Here is a 20,075-nt window from a genome sequence, read left to right on the forward strand (position 1 = left end):
TAGAGGCCTTTGCCACTATATTTTGAAAGCTATTGCCGATCGAGAAATACCCTTTCCTAACCTTATGTCAAATGACAAATAAGTTTATGGTTTCGGTGGAAACACGGAAGAAGTCAGTCTATATGTAATATATACATGTATGTTGGCTATTGACTTCAAGGTGCATTCCTACTGAAGAATACTGTGTCGTAACCCTTCAACACATCGTCGAACTCCGCCACTTCCCTGGTTGGAAAGCCCACCGTCAAAATTGCTTTTGAAGCTCAGCTTGCGTATAGCATCGTCTATTGGGAATCCCTAGAGTTGCCTTAGTATCTCGTCTAATTCGTCTCTTACTAGGGTCGCAGCGCTTAGCTGTCCAGCTTAGGGTCCAGAAGGATGAGTTGTGAGAGTATATTAAGGGCATCGATCAGGCAGGACAGTAGAGCTTGCCCACGCTTTTTTAATCCCTGTTAAACTTAGTTCTGTGATACATATTTCTTTCTTAGTGCCGGCCATTACGCAATAAAACCATTCGTTAGGTTAGACCAACCACAAACCACCTCCAATTTCCTAACGAAGGTGATCTTGCAGGAATAGAAAACTATACAGGCCTTCTTAACACTCAGTGCAATGTTTAGTCTACAATTCAACTTAGGACCTATGATTATTACCAGAGGGAAGGAGGGGGGATTCGGGGATCCTTGTCTCGGTGATTTTATTTTGGTTTTCCCAAAATCCACATCTTGCAGCGGATATTCACACCGGGTACTAGTCCTACGAGACATAAGTGAACCTGAGCAAAGGTGCAGTTTAGCAGCATGGAATCAACCGAGCTATTTGAATGTGGCTTTTCCGAAAGGCCTAATTTTTTCTAGTATTTGATGAATGTAATTGATGTACCCAATTTAACTAAGAACGATTTAAATGAGCACATTTTTTTCCCGTCGAAGTCTTTTGTGTTAATCTCTAAAAAGATCGTGCAACCTTGCTCATCACGTCTATAGTAGGATTAGGAGAGGAATAAACTTTCGATTTTAATAGGCTCCAAACATTTTCCACGGGGTTAAGATCTAGAGAATTGCCAGGTCAAGGAAGAATCAGGATGTTATTGGTATTTACCAAATTAAGGCAGGATTTATCATAGTATCATGGCAGGGTGCACCTGTCTGCATATACAGAGTAGAGAATCTGCAATGTCTCAGGTAATTAAAATTAGGGGTCAAAATGTCGACAATGACGTCTGGTATTGGCAGGGGTACTCTCTTCCTTACGTGAAATATGCGGGGCCAAGTCCATGGAGGGAGATACGCATCCACAGCGCCGTTATTATCATTATTCTGTTAAGGGAAAGCCGCACCGCGTCCTTGAAGAACTATTGTGCCCCTGTTACTGGCTATAGTGTACCTATTGATCACAGTATCTCAAGCAGGCCTATAACCGTTAGGAACTTTAGTATGTTCCCTGCTTCTAGATCTTTCAGCCTTACATCTGGTAGTAAGTGTTTTCCCAGATGTCTCGACCTATTTTGCACAAGTGCCGGACACTGTCCCAGGTCGTGTATAGAGATTTCGTCCTCCTCCTCACAAAACCTGCAGGCAGCGTTCATAGGTATTCCTAGCTTCCCTAGGCGGTAGTTCAGCCGACAATGACCAGTGAGAATTCTCACTATGATTCGGAGGTTCTTTTTGGTGAGGTTTAAGCAATCCTTTGTGCGTATGGGTTCGTATCCCCCAATAAGCAACCTGGACTGCTCCATCCCTGGTAGGCCCGCACAAAATAGTTCTCCCAACCGTTCCTCTTCATTTCTTAGATTCATAGCCATGACACCGTTTCACAGAAGGATTCTGGCCCGTGTAAAGGCCTCCCTGCTCCCTTCTTGGCTAGTTCGTCCGCTGCCTCGTTGCCTTCCAACCTAGCATGGCCTGGAACCCAAAGTATCCAGACCTTGTTGGACGAGCCGAGTGTATTCAGTCTCTCAAGGCATTCCCATACCAGTTTAGAGTTCACCTGGTTGGACTTAAGTGCCTTGATCGCTGCTTGGCTATCGTTGAGAATAGAATGTTCTGCCCCCTATACTTCCTTTGCAGATTAAAGGAGGCACATTTGCCTCTGGCCCGGAATATGCTAGTGTACCTGCCCATTGGCTCAAAGTACATTTTCCTTGTACCAATGACACCGGTACCCGCTCCCTCTGCTGTGAGGGATCCGTCAGTGTACCAAGTAATCAGTTGCTGGTTTAAGCCGTATGTCGCAGCCACGCTCTCCCAGTTTGCCTTGTTACTCCAACGTGTTTCAAATTTCTTATCGAAGTGAAACCTCGTTGTCATGTTATACCGCCTAGAAAGAATATCAATCTTCCTTCGATTTAGGCAGCTCCCCGCCTCACTCATACTACCGGCCATCCTGAATATTGATCTCCTTGCCTGCATCTGTATGTGCAGATGGAGAGGGGTTAATCCCAGAAGGACCCCCAGGGATGCCGTTGGGCATGTCCTCATTGCCCCACTGATACACACGCAAGCCAGCGTTTGGAGCTTATGTAATTCCCTGGCTTGTGTGCTGAGTTCGGTTCTTTCTGCCCAGATTACCGCTCCATAGGTAATCATTGGCCTTACTATTGCAGTATATATCCAAAGTAGTATCTTCGGGCTGCAACCTCATTTTTTTCCTGCTATGGATCTGCAAGCTATCAGAGCCCTCGTGGCTTTCTGACAAGTGTTTCGACATGTGTCTTCTAGAGTAGTTTTTGGTCTAGCGTAATTCCCAAATATTTGACCTCTGTTTGTGGTTTCAGCGCCATATCATGTAATGTTATGGCTCTCAGGTGATCAAGCTTACGCCTCTTAGTGAATGGTACTATGGTGGTTTTGGCTGGGTTGATCCCCAGTTCCACCTTCCTGCACCAGGCGCATATCACATAGGGTATCTTCATATTTGCCCCTACAGATTAAAACAAAGTTGACCGCATAACCCTGGACTGCCTATCCAGAATGCCAGGGTGTTTCCCACTCCTTTGCGGCTCAGGGCATCTTGTATCTCTGTGTGCAATGTGTTGTCGAATGCTCCTTCGATATCCAAAAACGCGCACAGTGCAATTTCCTTTGTTTCTATGGCATCCCGTAGTACCTCTGTCAGCTGATACAGAGCAGTTTCAGTTGACCGTCCTGCCCGTCTGACATCACTGTCAGATGTAGGGGATTACGCTTTAGAACGTTAGTTCTAATATAGTTGTCTATATCCTTCTCCACCATTTTGAGTACGAACGATGTGAGGGTGAGGGTGAAAAGGATCCTTTTTACCCGCTTTCGGAATAAAGACCACTTTTGCCCGTCTCCATGCCCTTGGTATGTATCCCAGTACTATGCTTCCCCTTACCACCCTCAGAAGAGATTCTAAGATAATTCCTAGGCCTCTCTGGATAAGTGCTGGGAAAATGTCATCTACTCCGGGAGATTTCAATGGTTTAAAAGTTCCCACTGCTCATCACGTTAACGACCACTTTTAATAAAGAGAGACTCGGGAACGTTTGGGTTCCGCTGTGGTATTTTTAGGACACCATTTGTATTATTTTGGACAGAGGAATGGTCGCTCGTTTCTGTAGCTGTGGCTGTCCCTAGTTTGCTGAAGAGTGGACCAATATGTCAAGTGTTCATTCATCCATTAAGTGTCAATTATGAGTTGCTTCTTTGTAAGTTAAAATTTCTGATATCATTTAATTCATAGTTACTAAATAGATAAATCCTATTGCTACTATTACACTATCATATTCCGCCTTGCAAATTCCCATCCCTTCTGAACTGACAATTTTCCTGTTTTCTTGGTTTTTACCCGTGTTTACGTAGTTACCAGAGTCAATGGTCGTGAGCGTCGCTGTACGCTTCAAGCTTTTGGGAGAAAGCAGCATTAGATACTCCAGTAATTTTCCAGATATGATAAGAAATATTGGGTGATTGGAATTGATTTTGGTAATGAATCATGATGTATAGCTGCCGGCAAAACGGACGGCATCAAAACGTTGGCGGAAGGCTACAACGTGCTAGCAACATAGTTTTTCCGAGATATGTAGTTCTCCGTTGTAGGGACGGCGAATAGATAGTAGATTGCCAGTTGAATTATTCTATACGTAGTTAAGTGGAAGGAAATTTTGATTTCAAACCTTTTGTATTGGAAGCTAATGGAATTGTTGGTTTGGTAGTAGGGAGTGCAGATATACTAACAATGGGACATTATGGGGGATCGTAGTTTTGGTTATCCAAAAAGTTATGCGAAGTATACCCACCAAGAGAACATTATTATTAGATCCATTTTTCCATTTCAATCTGTTCAAATTCGTGTAGAACTCTGGTAGAAAAGGACATTCTTGATATTGTTAGGCGTAGAAATGATAGGAAGGGTTTGTATTCGAAGGCGACGCCTCATAACATTGTGAGGTTGGGGAAACTAATTAGATAATTTTTCATTGTGGACTTCCCCTCTTTTAATTAAGGAGTGGCACAGCTCCACGTGCGGTCAAGTAGGTTCATTTTATCTCTATATAGTCATAGCGATGACGTGTTCGCGGTTTGCGATCTAATGAGCTTAATGACGTGCAAGCTATCGATGATCACTTTTTCTGAGCTGTATTTCCTTATGTGCCGATATGCCTAGCACACTAGACATTTGTCATATTCTACAGCTAGGTATAGTCATGTGTCAACTCCGAAGTGGTCGTTTTGATCCCCAAACCATTCAAGGTCCCTTACAGATTCCTCAAAATATCTACTGTATTATAAAATTTGCAATTCTTGCTTGTAAAGGACGGTGAAATAGATCGGGGTAGTCAATGGACTGGTAGATAAAGAAGGTAAGAAAGGGTGACTATATTTAAGTCATCATTGGATGAGGATGAATAATCGCGTGGACAATAATTACAGACTTTCTAGAGAATGAGGCATCACCAGATGTGATGTGATGGATGAAAGGTCAAAATCTAGATAGAGTCAACAGCTACCGCTATGAGTGTCTAGCTAAGCTCCATCTGAAGTATAATAGTTACGAGGGCAATTTTGCTGAAAGACATTTGAGTACTGCGTGCTCAAAAACCCTGAGTGTAAAAATTTAGGGTACCTATTTAAAAAACAACATCAACATCATAAAATCCAATTTAAAGTATATATGTCTTTCTCAAGGCGGAGAGTGCACTCACGGTATTGTTCTACTTCCCAGGAGACGGCATCTCTGTAGATTCCATCGGAGAAAATTGATGAACTGAAGAAGAGTTCATCAGTTCGGGAATAAGGGAGTGCGGGAAGAGGGTGCTACCACTTCTGATTGGTTGAGAGACCAATGGGCATAAAGAAGTTTGGGGAAGTAAAGAGATTTCAATTTTCAGAATGTGGAGCGGTATCGAAGTGTCGGGGAGTTTTCAAAACCAAATTGACGGTGCGATGGTCGAGTTGGATGAGCGTCAAACCCTTGATTTCCTTGCCACGTTGCCTTGTACTTGGCTTTTGATTATATCCCCGGTTAACAGAAGTTCGGCGCTCCATATATGAATGGTTTATATTTGTATGTAGCTAGTAAGGTAGAGTGTATATGAATTTAATATGTTAGACTATTCTACTGGCATACTCTTCTGCGTTATATAAATTCATACGAAATAAACAATTCTGAATTAAAATTTGTTAGTAATATGTAGTGCGATTCCCTTCCACCTTATAAGTAGCAGGTCTTATAATGTTTGCCGAAAATTTGTAATCCTAGAAATGTGGCTAGGATGGGTTTAGGGCTTCCTGTAAATTTTGAAAATATAGCAATATACTATTAGCAAAGTTATTTGCACAGGAATTAGTATGGGATTTATTTTGAGGCTTTTACATAAAGACATAAGACATTTTATATAAAGACATAATCCTGAGGTCCGGACACTGTATAACGGCAGCTTCATGATTTTTTTTCAGATTTTTCGGTTGGGTAGTTTCCGAGAATGGGTCCGTTAAAGAAATCATCACTTTCGACCCCCCGCAATTCCCGCCATCCCAGGGAATGTCAAAACTAAGACTGGCAGTGAAAAATACTAGTCAAGATGCTTCATTTGATGCCAAACATGACTATATTTGGTGAAAAAATTTGACAGCCCCCATTAGCATGTTTGAGGCGCCGTCTTAATTTTAACGTTTAACTCAGTGCGTATCATAAAATTTCGTGTCAATCGGTATAGCCGTTTCTGAGAAAAAGTGACAGACATTGAACCGATTTTAAAATTGTTATGAACCACACTATTGCGATTTTGAAAAGTTATAGCTTTTTTGAACCACAAACGCGTTTTTTTCGAGACCATGCGAACAGTAAAACTCAAAGAGTTTTCATCCGATCTACCTAAAAATTTAACTGTAATTTCCTCATTTGATGATCTGGTGAATTTAATAATTGATGAAGATAATTTTTTCAATAAATAGCAAACAGGCTCACCATTTTACGAAAGAAAAAACATCATAATCGTGTTTAAGTTTATGACGTTCAAATTTTGGATGGTGATCCATGAAAGTTCCACAGCTCACCGCGGAAGACCAGCAAAAAATCTTGTTTTGTTTTTACGGTCTCAAAATCGCCATTGTCAATAATAAATTTCTTTCTTGCTCGTGGAGAGTTGCTTAATTGATTCGATTATAATTTAAAAATTTGCTCACAGAAAAATCTTGAAAAAACCTTGTTTTGGAAAGCTCCAAGCAGATATAACACCTTAAGTTCGTACTTTTCAATCCGTCACCCTCCTGCTTTGCAACCGATGTCAAACCTGTTTCGTAACACATCGAGACACTATGTTTGACACTCCACACGGCTATATTTGGAGAACAAAATTTTGCGCCCTCTCTTCTCTTGTACGGAGACGCCCTCCCCTCTTTAAGCTCCACACAAAATCATGTATCAAAATCATTATTCACTGCGTGGGATTTTATAGCTTCATATTTCCACCAATTTTAATTTGAATAGGTGGAGCCGTTTCGGAGAAAAGCGCATGTGATGACAAGCAGAGAGTAAACCGAAATTGTTTTTATATAACATATTAAAAAAGTAGCATACTTACACGTCACTGCCTAGACTGTGAATCCTTTAATTTCCAAAGGAACTTCAGGGGGCAGAACTTTGTTATTCTGATTGAAAGCCAAGCAGCGATCAAGGCACTTAGATCCAACCAGGTAAACTCTGAACTGGTATGGGAATGCATTGAGAGACTGAAAACGCTCGGCTCGTTCAATAAATAAGGACAGAACAGAATAATAATACACATGGGCACATTATTTCGATCGAAGAGGTATAATAGTCCTCAGGACGTATTTTTATTTTGGTGACTGTGTTTGATAGAGATTGTTTGGTGAGTTATGTGCCTTATCCATCCAAACAGGCTATGATATACCCACCCTTTATATAGTGGAACTTAAGTAAATGACAAAATAAAAAATTTTGTTTGGGGTTTTGGTGGGTCTCAGTATTACCTTCTTTGCCACAAAAAAAAAATCAAGAATTCACCTTTAAAATTTCAGATCTTGCTTGCTTCTTTATTTTTCTCAAAAAAGAAAAAAATAAAAAAAAAAACAAGAGAACAGCGCTTGCATGGTAACGTGGTTAGAGTAATCTAGGTCATAACAAGTAAGCGTCAAATTTAGGTAAGTTCTCGAAGATAATAAAGATTTCACTTGGCTTATTGGCTCAGGTTTCTATATCATCACACTTAATGCTGTGTAAGCCTCAGAAACGAACTAAAACATCCTTGACCAACAGGATTTGAATTCGGGACAACGAGTTCGAGAGGTTGCTTGATTGAGGGAGTTCTGAGTCCATATCATTTCCCCAAGGGGCAACACATCAGACGCTACCTCACCTTTGACTTGGGAGCACCGTGACCGAAAGGGTTCCCTAAGCCTTCAAACAAAAAATCCACTTCGGGTTGTTTGAAAAATAAGGCTGTAACTTTGCCGCACCTGGGGCTTGGCGAAATCTGCATACACCACCTTTTTCGCTGGTTCCCCCACCACCGATCCCAACAACAGTCGCCCCGGTCAGTACCGGCTTGACAGCCATCCGCCGTTAAGCCCGTCATCGCCCGTACGTACGAAATCATGCTCGAAGATTGGCGAATAACGATCCGCAAATTGGCTGCTGAAATTCCTGAGGCTTCTGAAGGAGCACTTTGAAAGAAAAGCTAGGCTACCACAAGGTGTGTGCAAGCTAGGTGCCGCATATGCTTTCACAAACAGCAGCGCGCCGAATATGATCAAGTGTTTTTGAGTGTTGTTACGGGGGATGAAAAGTGGTGCCATTACGTTACTTTGGAAACAAAACATTATTTGAAATAATTAACACTTACTTTTTTCTATTTGCTATTAAGCTTAATAAATATCACAAGCGAATAGAAAAAAGCAAGTCTTAATTATTTCAAATAACAGGAAGCTGTCAGCAGGAAAATTCATGGCAATGACGTTTTGGGACCGGCGTGGTGTACTGTATACCTAGAGGGACCACAATAAACTCGACAAGTTATTGCGAGACCTTAAAAAATCGTCGTAGGGGAAAACTCACCAAAGGCGTAAGTTTGCACCACGACAATGCGCGTCTGCGTTTTTAGCAACCGAAGGACTTAATAGAGGGATCTGGCTGGGAAGCCATTGCCCATCCCTCTTACAGCCATGATATTGCACGTAGCGATTTCCATCTGTTTGCGAAGTTGGAGGAGCACCTAGGCGGTCAACGATTCGAGACGGACAATGAGTTGCAAGACGAAGTTTCCATGTTTCTCAACGGGTTGGCGGTGGACTTGTTTGAGGTGGGAATGCAAAAGTGGATTACTCATCAAAAAAGATGGCGACTATGTAGAAAAATAGTTTAATGTGCATCAAATAAAAAATTCTTTGTGCCCGGAAAAAATGTCGGAACCTTATTTTCCAAACAACCCTCGTAAATGGAGCGATTACAACCTGTCGCCACTTTCGGTCACGTTCTTCCTAGGGCAGAGGTGAGGCAGCATCTGATGAGCTGTTTCTATCTTGGACGAAACCGTTCGTCAACTTTTGGGAGGTACTTCTAGCCTATGCTTCATAAAAGTAAAACTATCTACATTTCAATTCATCTCATACCTGCAGGTAAGTAAGGCAATACCTTTAGTTTATGACAGGTCGGTAATGAGTTTTATCTATGACAATAGTTCTATAAAAGGGCATGTACCTGTGAAAAGGATACCTATTTTCGAAAACCCAGCAAGGTTCAAATTAGGAAATTGAAATTGAAAATCGTTGTGAGTAAAGTTTACTTAATCGGTGAGAAATTTGTAAAGGTTAACGATGTATTTCTTGTTCCTAGCCTAGTATCGATTTTTTTCTAAATTCGTTGTGAAAACAGTCAACAAAGGTAAGGATCGATTTTCATAATATGATAATTTTCAAAAAGTCGAAATAATTTTCATATTATGTATATTTTTCATGTAGGACCATGGCTTTAACAAAAGATAAGGATTCAGGAATTGCATAGACAAGGAAACAGCACTGCTTTGATCAGCCGCCGACTTGAAGTTTCATGGAAGGTGCTAAAGTGATGGACCACAAGATCTGCAGGACAGCTCGAGAAACTCTGCAAAAGTGCTAGACCGTATGTCTTATCATCGGCGGATAACATAAAAATCTCATTGTTTGTTAAGGGTAAAGTCGGAGTCGGAATTAGGGCTGTGACAAAAATCGTAAATCAATTACCAGAATTTCAACCTTGTGGGAAAAAAGTTGGCAGAAGTGATCCCTGGGAAAAGCATGCCTACGTAAGGCCAACGAAACCACTTTTCACTCAAAAATATATTGATGACCGGAAGGGCAAGGCACAATGAGCTCGCATCCTTTTTCACGGACGAATCCCCAATTGAACTCTACCCAAAACCGAACATGCAAGTAAGGACATGAGATCCAAAGTAGATAAAGCCAGTGCAACGACCTTAAACAAGGGCTTAAAGTTATGGTGGCCAGAGGCATCAGTGTATACGGGAAATCTGAGCCTATTATCAATATCTCCGATATTGATACAGGACGCTGTCATACTGCGAAAGCCAGTCCCCAGAAGACCAAACAGTGTCTTCCTGCAGTTTGGACAGATTGGCCTGGTAACCCAACCGATCTTAATCCCATTGAAAATTTTGTGCGCTACATTAAAGGAGACAGTGCTCAATGAATCTATTCCGAGAAATCGTCAATCTTTGGTTGAACGAGTACAAAACGAGTGGAGTCGTATTAGTGCGGTCGACATCTTCAAACTCTGCGATAGTTTTGGATATTTATCATTATTTTACTTAACATGTAGCCTTAATAAATAAATTGGTAGTGATCCGAAAGCTGATGTATTTTTGACAAATATTTCAAAAAAATAGTCATATCCCTTCTTTCTTGAAAATAATATTCTAGCCAGGTTGCCAGGCTTGATTTGGGTTGCTGTTTAATGCATTCAAATGAAGCAGGATAGGTACTAGAAGTGTGTTAGGGCTACAAAATCTTTTAAGTCCCCAAAGAACATTGACGAAGTGCACGATTTTAATTCGGCCGATAGGTGTAACTCGTAAGTTAAAATAGAATAATCCAGAAGACGAGGCAGACCCTGCCTAAGATGGAGCGATGGCGTAGGCCAGGACGCCAGACAGCTTTTAGGGATATCGAATTGGTGGACCTCGGCGCAAAACCGGGATGTCTGAAGTTTCTTATTAAGGCAGGCCTAGACCGGATACTGGTTGTTGCGCCGTTGATGATGATGATGATGAATCTAGTCAATGTTGGGTTAGTCAAGCATGGAAAGAAACAATAGTCAAACCAAAGGACTGCAGAAATTGAGTCCTTCTTGAACAAATGCTTTTCATCTACGAGAGTGGCGGTGTCAATTTTTTTGATATATGTACTACTGTGATCAAAAAGTAAGGTGAAATTGTCATTTAAAACTCCCGAACTTTAGGAAGGCAAGTTGATTTTTTTTCCTAGGTTGGTAGGATTGTCTATAACCTTTGCCAGGCATCTGTTTGTCAAAAAGGTTTAATTGTCTCCGAGTTACACGTGTTTTTGTAAACAACCAAAAGTGAATTTTTCGATTTTTACAATGGGTGATTTTTTTGAGGAAAGAACTTGGATCAAATTTTGTTTGCGGAACGAATATTCTTATGCTGACACGTTGAAAATGATGCGGAATGCCTTTGGTGATCAAACTATGGCACAAAAAAAAATATTTATAGGTGGTACAACGAGTTCAAAGCGGGCCGAGAACGCATTGAAGACAAACCGCGCTCTGGACGACCATCAACGTCTACCGACGAGGGCCATGTCCAAAAAATCGAAGATTTGATGCTTAGAAACCTCATTGATAGTGTTGGAATATCGTTCGGTTTAGCCCAAACCATTGTGAAGGATGTTTTGTGTCTCAAAAGCGTCAAGTCTTGATTCGTGCCAAAATCGTTCAAGCGTCGTGTTGATGTCTGTGAAACTTTTCTGTCTGACTATCAGGACCACTGGATACGAGACTTGGATTTGGCTCCGTGCGACTCCTGGCTATTCAGCAAACTCAAAAAGCCAATGCGGGAACGCCGTTTTGACACGATTGAGGAGATAAAAACCGAATCGAAAAAGGTCTTGAAGGCTACACCGAAAAAAGACTATTCCCGCTGTTTCCAGGGCTGGAAAAAGCGTTGTCAAAAGTGCGCTTTATTGGACGGGGATTACTGTGAAGGGGATGAAATTGATTTGGAAGAATAGATAAAGAATTTATATTTTATAAACAGATTCACATTACTTTTTGATTACAATAGTATCCCATACTCCCAGTGAACTATTTTAGAAGAAGGAACAAGCTAAACTCAATTCAGGCGCTGATAGTACCATGAATCTATTTTGAATGAACTTAAGGAAGCGACTAGACATAACAATATTTTGAATGGTCAAGTTCAATAAACTTTGTCTACTCCATTTCTTCTTGGCTTTTTTTTCAAACTTCCATCTGATTTCAAAGTTTAATGATTGCAATTGGCGAGAAGCGCTCTCTATCTTTCAAATAATTTATCTTTCGAGTTACGAAAAAAAATGAATGGTTTGATATGTCGATATCCGTATTGCATGTTTCATTGATTATTTACAGCTTTATCTGCTCCACTCCTATCTATTCATAGTGCTCAATATTAAAGCTCCATCGACTGAAGGTCCGTTTGACTTTTGACATTGATTGATCGTGTTTCTTCGGATAATTTTGGAATTATCTAATATTTTGTTTAGATTTTTTCAAATATGGATGCAGTTTTGGAAGCTGACATTTGTAATCCTATTCCCCTTAATTTTTATTCAATACCAAAGTCCTAATTGAGACGTTTTATTTGATATCACACATGACTATGTTTGGAGAAAATTATTGACACCCCTTCCCCCCTTCCTCCTGTGTGCGTCCTTTTGCATGGATGCACCTCTCGTGAACTCAACTTAGAATGAATGAACCAGGGCGTTCAAAGTTTTGACATCTCAACCAAAGTTCTTCGTTTCAATAGAATGTAACAGTTTACGTATAGAGTATGTGTGACAGACAGGTAGACAAACATACCCCTCTAAAAGGTCATTGAAAAACGTGCACTTTGTTATCGAAATTATTCCGATAAATCTTTCGTATTCACTCGTTATTCTAGATAACTCTCTTAATTCTATCTATAATTTGATAAAAACCGAGGTTCAGTTCCATATTTTATCAAGTGTTTTTTCCATGGTGTCCTTTTGTTCCAAATATTTACAATTCAAATACACGACACGCCTCAAGGAAGGACGCCAATCGAAAAACTTCATGTCATTTAAATGCTTACTTCCCGCATGCAAATTCTAATGGGAATACTCCCAAGTGATGATGAAGCATCAGAGGACCCTGAACAATGCAACCGAAATGCAATTACAATGCAAGTGCGATGCATAACACTCATTGCGAACGCATATTTTATTTGCAGGGTCCCATTAAAGACGACAGCGGTTAGTGGTTTATAGTGCGTTACGTGATCACAATATTCTACCAGAAGATTCACTCAGATATGTGCAAAAGCGACTTCCTTGTCATCTTTAGTTTTAAGACAAATCCGCAGATATTTCACGCAGAACACTAACAATGGTTGGACCCTGGTACCAGTTTATGAGCCACGTTTGGGCTGATGTAAATAAGCTAGGCAGGCATGCAACCGACTTCCATTGGAGGACGTAGGCAACCTAGCTGCATTGAGGTCAGCGAGCCTTGCATGATCCTAAATTGAAAGTCAAATATGCAATGCCGACGGGAGCAACTACGAAAATATCTTTAGATTTTTAATTAATGTCGCATGATCGCCAGATTGTTTGTAATTGCAGTTGTTCTCCATTTTAAAGTCGGTCGACAAACATTTCTGATCAAATAAGCGCGGCATGCATGTGGAGGCTGTGCTCGGGGCTTACAATTTTGTTATTTCGATAAATGCGAGATGGGACAAATATTGGTTCAAAAGTTTAAATACAATAAAGATATCTGGAAAGCCACCGTGTGCTCCAGATGCGAGGGTGTTATATTTAGAATCAAGGCATAAGATACTTTCCACCTTTTTGTTTTCACTGGGTTTCATTAACGCTCATTGTTGGGCGTTTTGTTTCTTTAAATTTTTATGACAACCAAAGAACTGAGGTCACACACGGAGGATTACACTAGTATCTATTGGAATATTAGATAGGAAATGGTATATTTTTTGAAAATAGATAGTAACCTTTCAACTGCATTTTGACGACGCTAGACGATCTTCACAAAACTTAACACTATCACTGCGCTGGTCACTGCGCACTGCACCTCTTATCAGAAGAATCTTTAGCACAAAACTCTTTGAAATTTAACTATTATTCTAATTCGCAATAGATACGGTCGATTTATCTTTGATGCAAGCGAAAAGGCGACGAAAACTGGAGTATGTGAGGAACTACTGAATACGAGTATGTGTCGTATGTGGTGTGTGTTGAATGCTGTAACGGACGCGTGCAGGCTGCTCAGAAGTTCAAGTTGGAATACCTGAAATTTAGACGTTCACCTGATATACATCGCGGGCTATGTAGTATCTGAGCAAGAGCATTAGAAGCGGCCGCAGACTGCGATTCAATGAAAGATAATCGTTTTGCTATCGTGCGTACTAAATTATTTTTTTCCAGTTTTTCTTTTTGATGATGTTTTACTTTTTAATATTTTGTCGTCACTCGGACAAATGTCTTGGGCTTGGAGCGATTCGTAATTATAATCAATTAAATGGTAAACCGAGTTTTCAGATGCAATAGAATGTCGTTGGGTATTTCTTCTCGGCGAACTTGACAACTATTGAAAAAGTGCATTAGCTGCATTGGGTAATCTCTGCGCGTGTGTCATAAGTACCAATAATTATTCTGTTGATGTTTTTCCAGATTTTTTTTTGAAAACCTTACATCAACGGCGACAAATCAGCACCCTCTGCATTTGCCCTAGGACGTTCCGACGTATTCGCATTCAAATGCTAATTTCATAAAAGGCACGTATTCTTCGTAACGTGCGAATACAAATAATTATGTGTTATCTCACCAAGAATATTTAATAATTCGTTAAGAGTTTTGTAACACGTAGGGAATAATAAAGGTGCAATAAATAAGCAATTAATTCAACAGGAGTTATTTAATCAAAACAACAAATGATGCTGACTGGATGCGTTGGAATCTTCGAAAGTCACCATGAAATTTCTATAATTATGTTATCGATTCGAGGTCTAGATGTTTCTCGAAAGATTATGATCTGCTTCAATCCATGACGGAATAGCTGGGTTTATTTTTTTATATGTTTCTTGATAAATTATTAAATTAAACTGATAGAGCGTAGATCAGATCAACGAATTTCAAAGAATTTCAATCTGATATACTTTCACCATTAGCAACAATTCAAATTCAAATTTATAAAGATACAAGCATCTTGCATAATCGCAATAGCTTTAAAATAGTTTGAATATCTTTCCCTTTGGCAAATGAGTGCGGAAAGGGTATGAATTCAGTCCTTGTGATACTATCTTGATCTTATAATTATTTACGATCCAACAACTAATCTCATATGATTGCCATAAAACCATATGTAGGCCATAGCATAAGTGACATATCCCCATGACTTCGATGCTATCGTCCAATCTTCCTTTTGGCCACAGGAGGTTTTCGTTAAGCCTTATCAGAGGTCTAAGCTTCGTGAAAATTTCCGGCCCGACCGCCTGTCTCGCCGAACTTGAATGATTCCAATAACTATACGCTATTTTATCAAAATTTAAGGGGTCTAGGGACCAAGCTGTCGGATTTCAAACTGTCTGCTTAAGCATTCCAACATCATGTCATCTGCATTTCTGTAACCTGGCTAGATGACAGGATTTTAGATTCTGAGCTCCTCAAAGGTTACTCTGTCTTTCGTTGTGACAGAGACTGCGTTGTGCTTGGCAAGACAACTGGCGGAGGTGCCCTAATAGCTGTTAAGTCCTCTCTCCGTGCCGAAATCATCTTTTTCTGTTTCCTGTTACCATACGTGTCCTTCCGCCAAACGTATGTCCCTTTATCATATTGTGTGTATATTTTCCCTGCCTAAGCCCGCCTTCTCTGTACGAGGATTTCTTCGACAGATTATCAGAGGCCCTAATCGTTTTGTTTCCCTCACTTCCTTTCATCCTCTGTGGCGATTTTAATTTTCCTATGCTCTCCTGGCTTATTATTCCTAATAACTCGACCCACCCTTCTCTTCCTCTATTCACTTTCATATACACCCGTGGCGCCCTTCAATTTAACCTTTCTAGAAACCACTTAGATCGCACTCTTGACCTTGTCCTCTCTAACCTTCTTGTACGTTATCTTTCCCAATCCCTTCATGCTCCGTCTTACGTTGCCCCTGATGCCCATCATCCTGCTCTCGAGTTCGATGTTCAGATATCCCGACTCCATTCTCCTGTCGATCGCAAGCCTACCAAGTTCAACTTTCGTAAGGCGAACTTCGAAGGTCTGAACTCAACCCTGGCGTCAATCAACTAGGTCCCCCTCCTTTCTTCATTTACGTATGAGCAAGCACTCAACACTTTCTATACCATTTTATCTGATCTTCTTCCTTGTTACGTTCCCTCCTCTCCTAAGTGCTTACGCTCTTACCTCGTCTGGTTCGCCACTAAAATTCACAAAAAACTACGTCAAAAACAGACTGCGAGAAAGAAGTTTCTGTCTTCTAGAAACGTTGCTGACTTAGTTTTTTTCAAATCCCTTCGTTCCTCGCTCAGATCCTTAATACATAAGTCCAGAAACGAATATTTGTCCAGCGTGGAAGACTCACTAAAGCGCGTAAACCTGAAACCTTTCTGGTCCCACATTCGCAACTCCCACTGCCCTGCCCATTTATCCCCTCCGTCCATTAAATTCTTTGGCTTCCCAGCTAACTCCCCCCAACTATGTTGTGATTTACTCTGCCGCTACTTTTCGTCAGTCTATGTTCCCGCCCTTTCTCCGAATCCCTCCCGATAGTGGATGTAGCCTGCCCTGCATCGCCTACCGTTCCCCTATCCCCCTATCCTTGTCGAATACCTCATTGGTAAACTTGATGCCAATGTCGGACCTGGCTACGATGGTTTACCAAACCTTTTTTTGCTCAAAACTGGTAAGTCCATCTCCCTTCCCCTATCTCTTATTTTCAACAAAAGCCTCGAAAAGAATCATTTTCCCAGCTTGTGGAAAGAGGCTCTCATTATCCCCATTCACAAAAGTGGCGATCGTTCGCTTGCCGAGAATTACCGTCCCATTTCCCTCCTCTCCTTCTGTTCCAAAATCCTGGAAAGATATGTCAGCGACTGGTTGTCCGACCACTTTGGCCAACACATAGTGAAAGAGCAACACGGCTTCGTTAAACGTAGGTCCACTGCCTCCAACCTGCTTGACTTTACCAACTTTGTCGCCAAATGTCTAAATTCACGGCAAGAAGTGCATACCATTTACACTGACTTCGCGAAAGCCTTCGACACTGTAAATCACAAGATACTTCTATCCAAACTCTCGTCCTTAAACGTTCCCATACCACTAGTTTTATGGCTTGCCTCTTACCTTTCCAACCGATCCTGCCGCGTCTCTTTTGACGGCTGTACTTCCCGCTCCTTCTCCTCCTCTTCTGGCGTCCCACAGGGGTCTATTCTGGGTTCTTTGCTATTTTTATTTTTTATTAACGACCTTCCTCCCCTCCTTACTTGTCCCTGTTTGCTCTATGCAGACGACCTTAAGCTGTTTTCCGCTATATCGTCGCCTATGGACTGTGTTTCCCTTCAGAATAACCTGGACACTCTGGTTCGTTGGTGCTCGACTAATGGTTTAGCGCTAAACGTCAGAAAGTGTCACTCTATGTGATACTCCCTGAAATCCTCACCCACTTCTTTCTCCTACTCGCTTAACGGACATTCCTTATCCTGCTTAAATTCCACTCAAGACCTCAGACTCACTTTCGACAATAAGCTCCGCTTTGACACCCATTGCCTCGATGTCATCAATCGAGCAGCAAAATTGTCAGGCTTTATTCTTCGCTCCTCCTCTGATTTTGACTCCATCCAACCCTCCTTAGCTCTCTTCAATTCCCTTGTGAGGAATACCCTCGAGTATTGCTCCGTGATCTGGTCACCCTCCCGTAACTGTGATTGTTTTGACCTTGAAAATGTGCAACGTAAATTCACCCGTTCCCTCTTCTTTAAGAAAAGCTTTCCTCGTCTGGATTACCCCCCCCCCCCCCCCGCCTCCGTTTTCCCCCTACAACAGCGTAGATCCTGTCTGGATCTATGCACATTCTTTAAACTTTCCTCGGGTCTGATGGGCTGCTCCACCGCTGACGAGATCACCTGCCGTTCTGCGTCTTATAACACACGTAGCGCAGACATTTTCAACGTGCCCTTCGCAGAACTCGAAGTCTACTTTCATTCCCCGATTCCCAGGTTTTGCCGAAATTATAATGCAAAACAGCTTGGTCCTTTTAACTTTCCTACTTTAAATAGTTTTAAACGTAGGATAAGTTTTTTGCTTTCTCCTCCTCCTGAGGACAATAATTAATTGGAATTTTCTCTGTTTGTTGTCCGTTAATTAAATAAATAAATAAATAAATAGCACGTCAACCACGACTACTTGCTACCACTATTGATTTCAACCTTTAATTGTGTCCACGATTTCTGGGAAAGCTTGGACTTTACTGTTCTACGTCACGTATCCCCCTGGTTATCCGGGGAGAGTGGGTTCTTCTGCATGGGATAACCTGCAATGAAGTTGTTGCCATTTCTCTTCAATTTATGACCTATCCACTGCCACTTTCGCCTTGTCATCTGTTCCTCCACGGGTATGTATGTGGACCACTTGCAGACGAAGTTTTTCATTTAATATTCATCATTATCGTGGCACTACAGTCTGACGTCGGGCCTTGGCCCTCTGGATCGTTGTCCTTCAATTATTTCAGTCACGTGACCACCACGTGACCCTCCAATCCTCCAAATGAAACCGTGCTCTCGGTCTTCCTCGTAGTCTCGCTCTGTCAACACGTTGTCCGTCCATAAACCTTTTAGGTGTTTTTCTGCACAGGCCTCATTTTCATTAGGGAAGGACCGAGAAGGAAGTTTGACTGCTTGACCTCCACAGTCTCATTTGCATCTGCTGATGGGCTGCTACGCAGATATATATAGCTTATATAAAGCTGAATTCGATGTTGAGATTCTCTACGTTGATGCTTGAATGAGGTGTCGTCCTACTTGTTGACTGCACCATTATTTTCGTTTTTGTCTCATTGATGCGTAGCTCAAGAGTATGCAAAAGTTCTTCTGGGTTGGTCAGTTTTCGACACGCCCGGCGCTGTGTTTGATTTCAGTGACCGCACAACGAAATCCGAGGATGTGTGGTGGGACTAGGATCATCAATACCGTGATCAGTTTAGGCTACTTGTATGAGGGCGTTAGGTATCGGATTCAGAAGCTCTTCAAAGTAGGACGCCCACCGTTTGTTGATGCTGTCGGCAACTCTGATGATGTTCCCATTTTTGTTCTTGCAACACTTTTCTTTTTTGGCTCTGGTTGCACGTTGGATATATTGTCGGTAGACCTCGTTTCACGTCGGGTGATATTCTGCATTCATCGTCAAACCAGTCAATTCGCGTACACCGAGATTTGTATTTCAAGACCTTCTTTGCCATTTCCTTGATGGTGCCTTTAAGTTTTTCCCAGAATCTGTGGTGCTGGTGCCGTATAGCATAGGTGATAGTTTTTCCTCTAGGGCGGCTATAAATGTCTGCGTGCCGTAGTATCCCTCAGGAGCTTGTCAGCTTCGGAAATTCTGGTAAGGCTGATTTCCGATTGGTGCACTTCACCAAGTGATGGTTTGAATCGCAGTTTGCTCCTTGATAGGATCGTACATCTAACAAACTGGTCTCCAATCTTTTACCAATGAGGACGTGGTCAATTTGGTTAACGTTATATGCGTCTGGTGATTTCCAGGTCTGTTTGTGAATGTGACGGTGTGGGGAGCTTACGACAAGATTTCTACTGCTAGCGAAATCAATTGATCATTCCTCATGGAGGCTGTGTTCTCCAGTGATTTCCTGATGCCAGATTTTGTTTCCAATTTTCACATTAAAATTCCCCAACAGTATTTTGACAGCGTTTGTTGGGAGTGAGTCGAAGCATGTCTCCAGGCGTGCATCAAATTCGCCTTTCATTGCATCCTCCTTGACTTCAGTGGGGGCGCGCACCCAGCCTTTCGTTGATAGCTTAATTTGTACATATCGACCTTGACGACCCCTGGTTTGTCCAGGGAGCGTACATTCGTACATTCCAGAACCCGCAAGAACAATTCGTTAGACGTCATTTATCCGTCCAATCGAGGCAAATGTTCCAGGTTTTTTAACATGGAGTAGTTTTTACATTGGTGGGTTGTCGGCCCATCGCAAAATCCTATCCAGGGGTGGCCTCGGTGATAGCTGCTTTAGGTCGTTCAAAACATTTGATATTGCTTCAAATCAAAGAACCTCGACGATACGAATTTGGGCCGGATCATAACTTGATGTTGGTGTTGAGA

The 20,075-nt window shown here is 41.5% G+C and overlaps 1 protein-coding gene across 1 annotated transcript in view; it reads right to left on the reverse strand.

The window, feature by feature from the left end:
* Positions 1-14,015, reverse strand: part of LOC119655772 (aquaporin AQPAn.G) — an 84,171-nt gene extending 70,156 nt beyond the window's left edge. The window contains exon 1 of the mRNA XM_038061831.1: positions 13,730-14,015. Coding sequence (XP_037917759.1) covers positions 13,730-13,742 — 13 coding nt within the window. The 5' untranslated portion in view covers positions 13,743-14,015. The remainder of the gene's footprint in view (positions 1-13,729) is intronic.
* Between the last annotated feature and the right edge of the window lie 6,060 nt (positions 14,016-20,075).

This window comes from Hermetia illucens, chromosome 1 (assembly GCF_905115235.1).
Source record: "Hermetia illucens chromosome 1, iHerIll2.2.curated.20191125, whole genome shotgun sequence".
Taxonomy (NCBI): domain Eukaryota; kingdom Metazoa; phylum Arthropoda; class Insecta; order Diptera; family Stratiomyidae; genus Hermetia; species Hermetia illucens.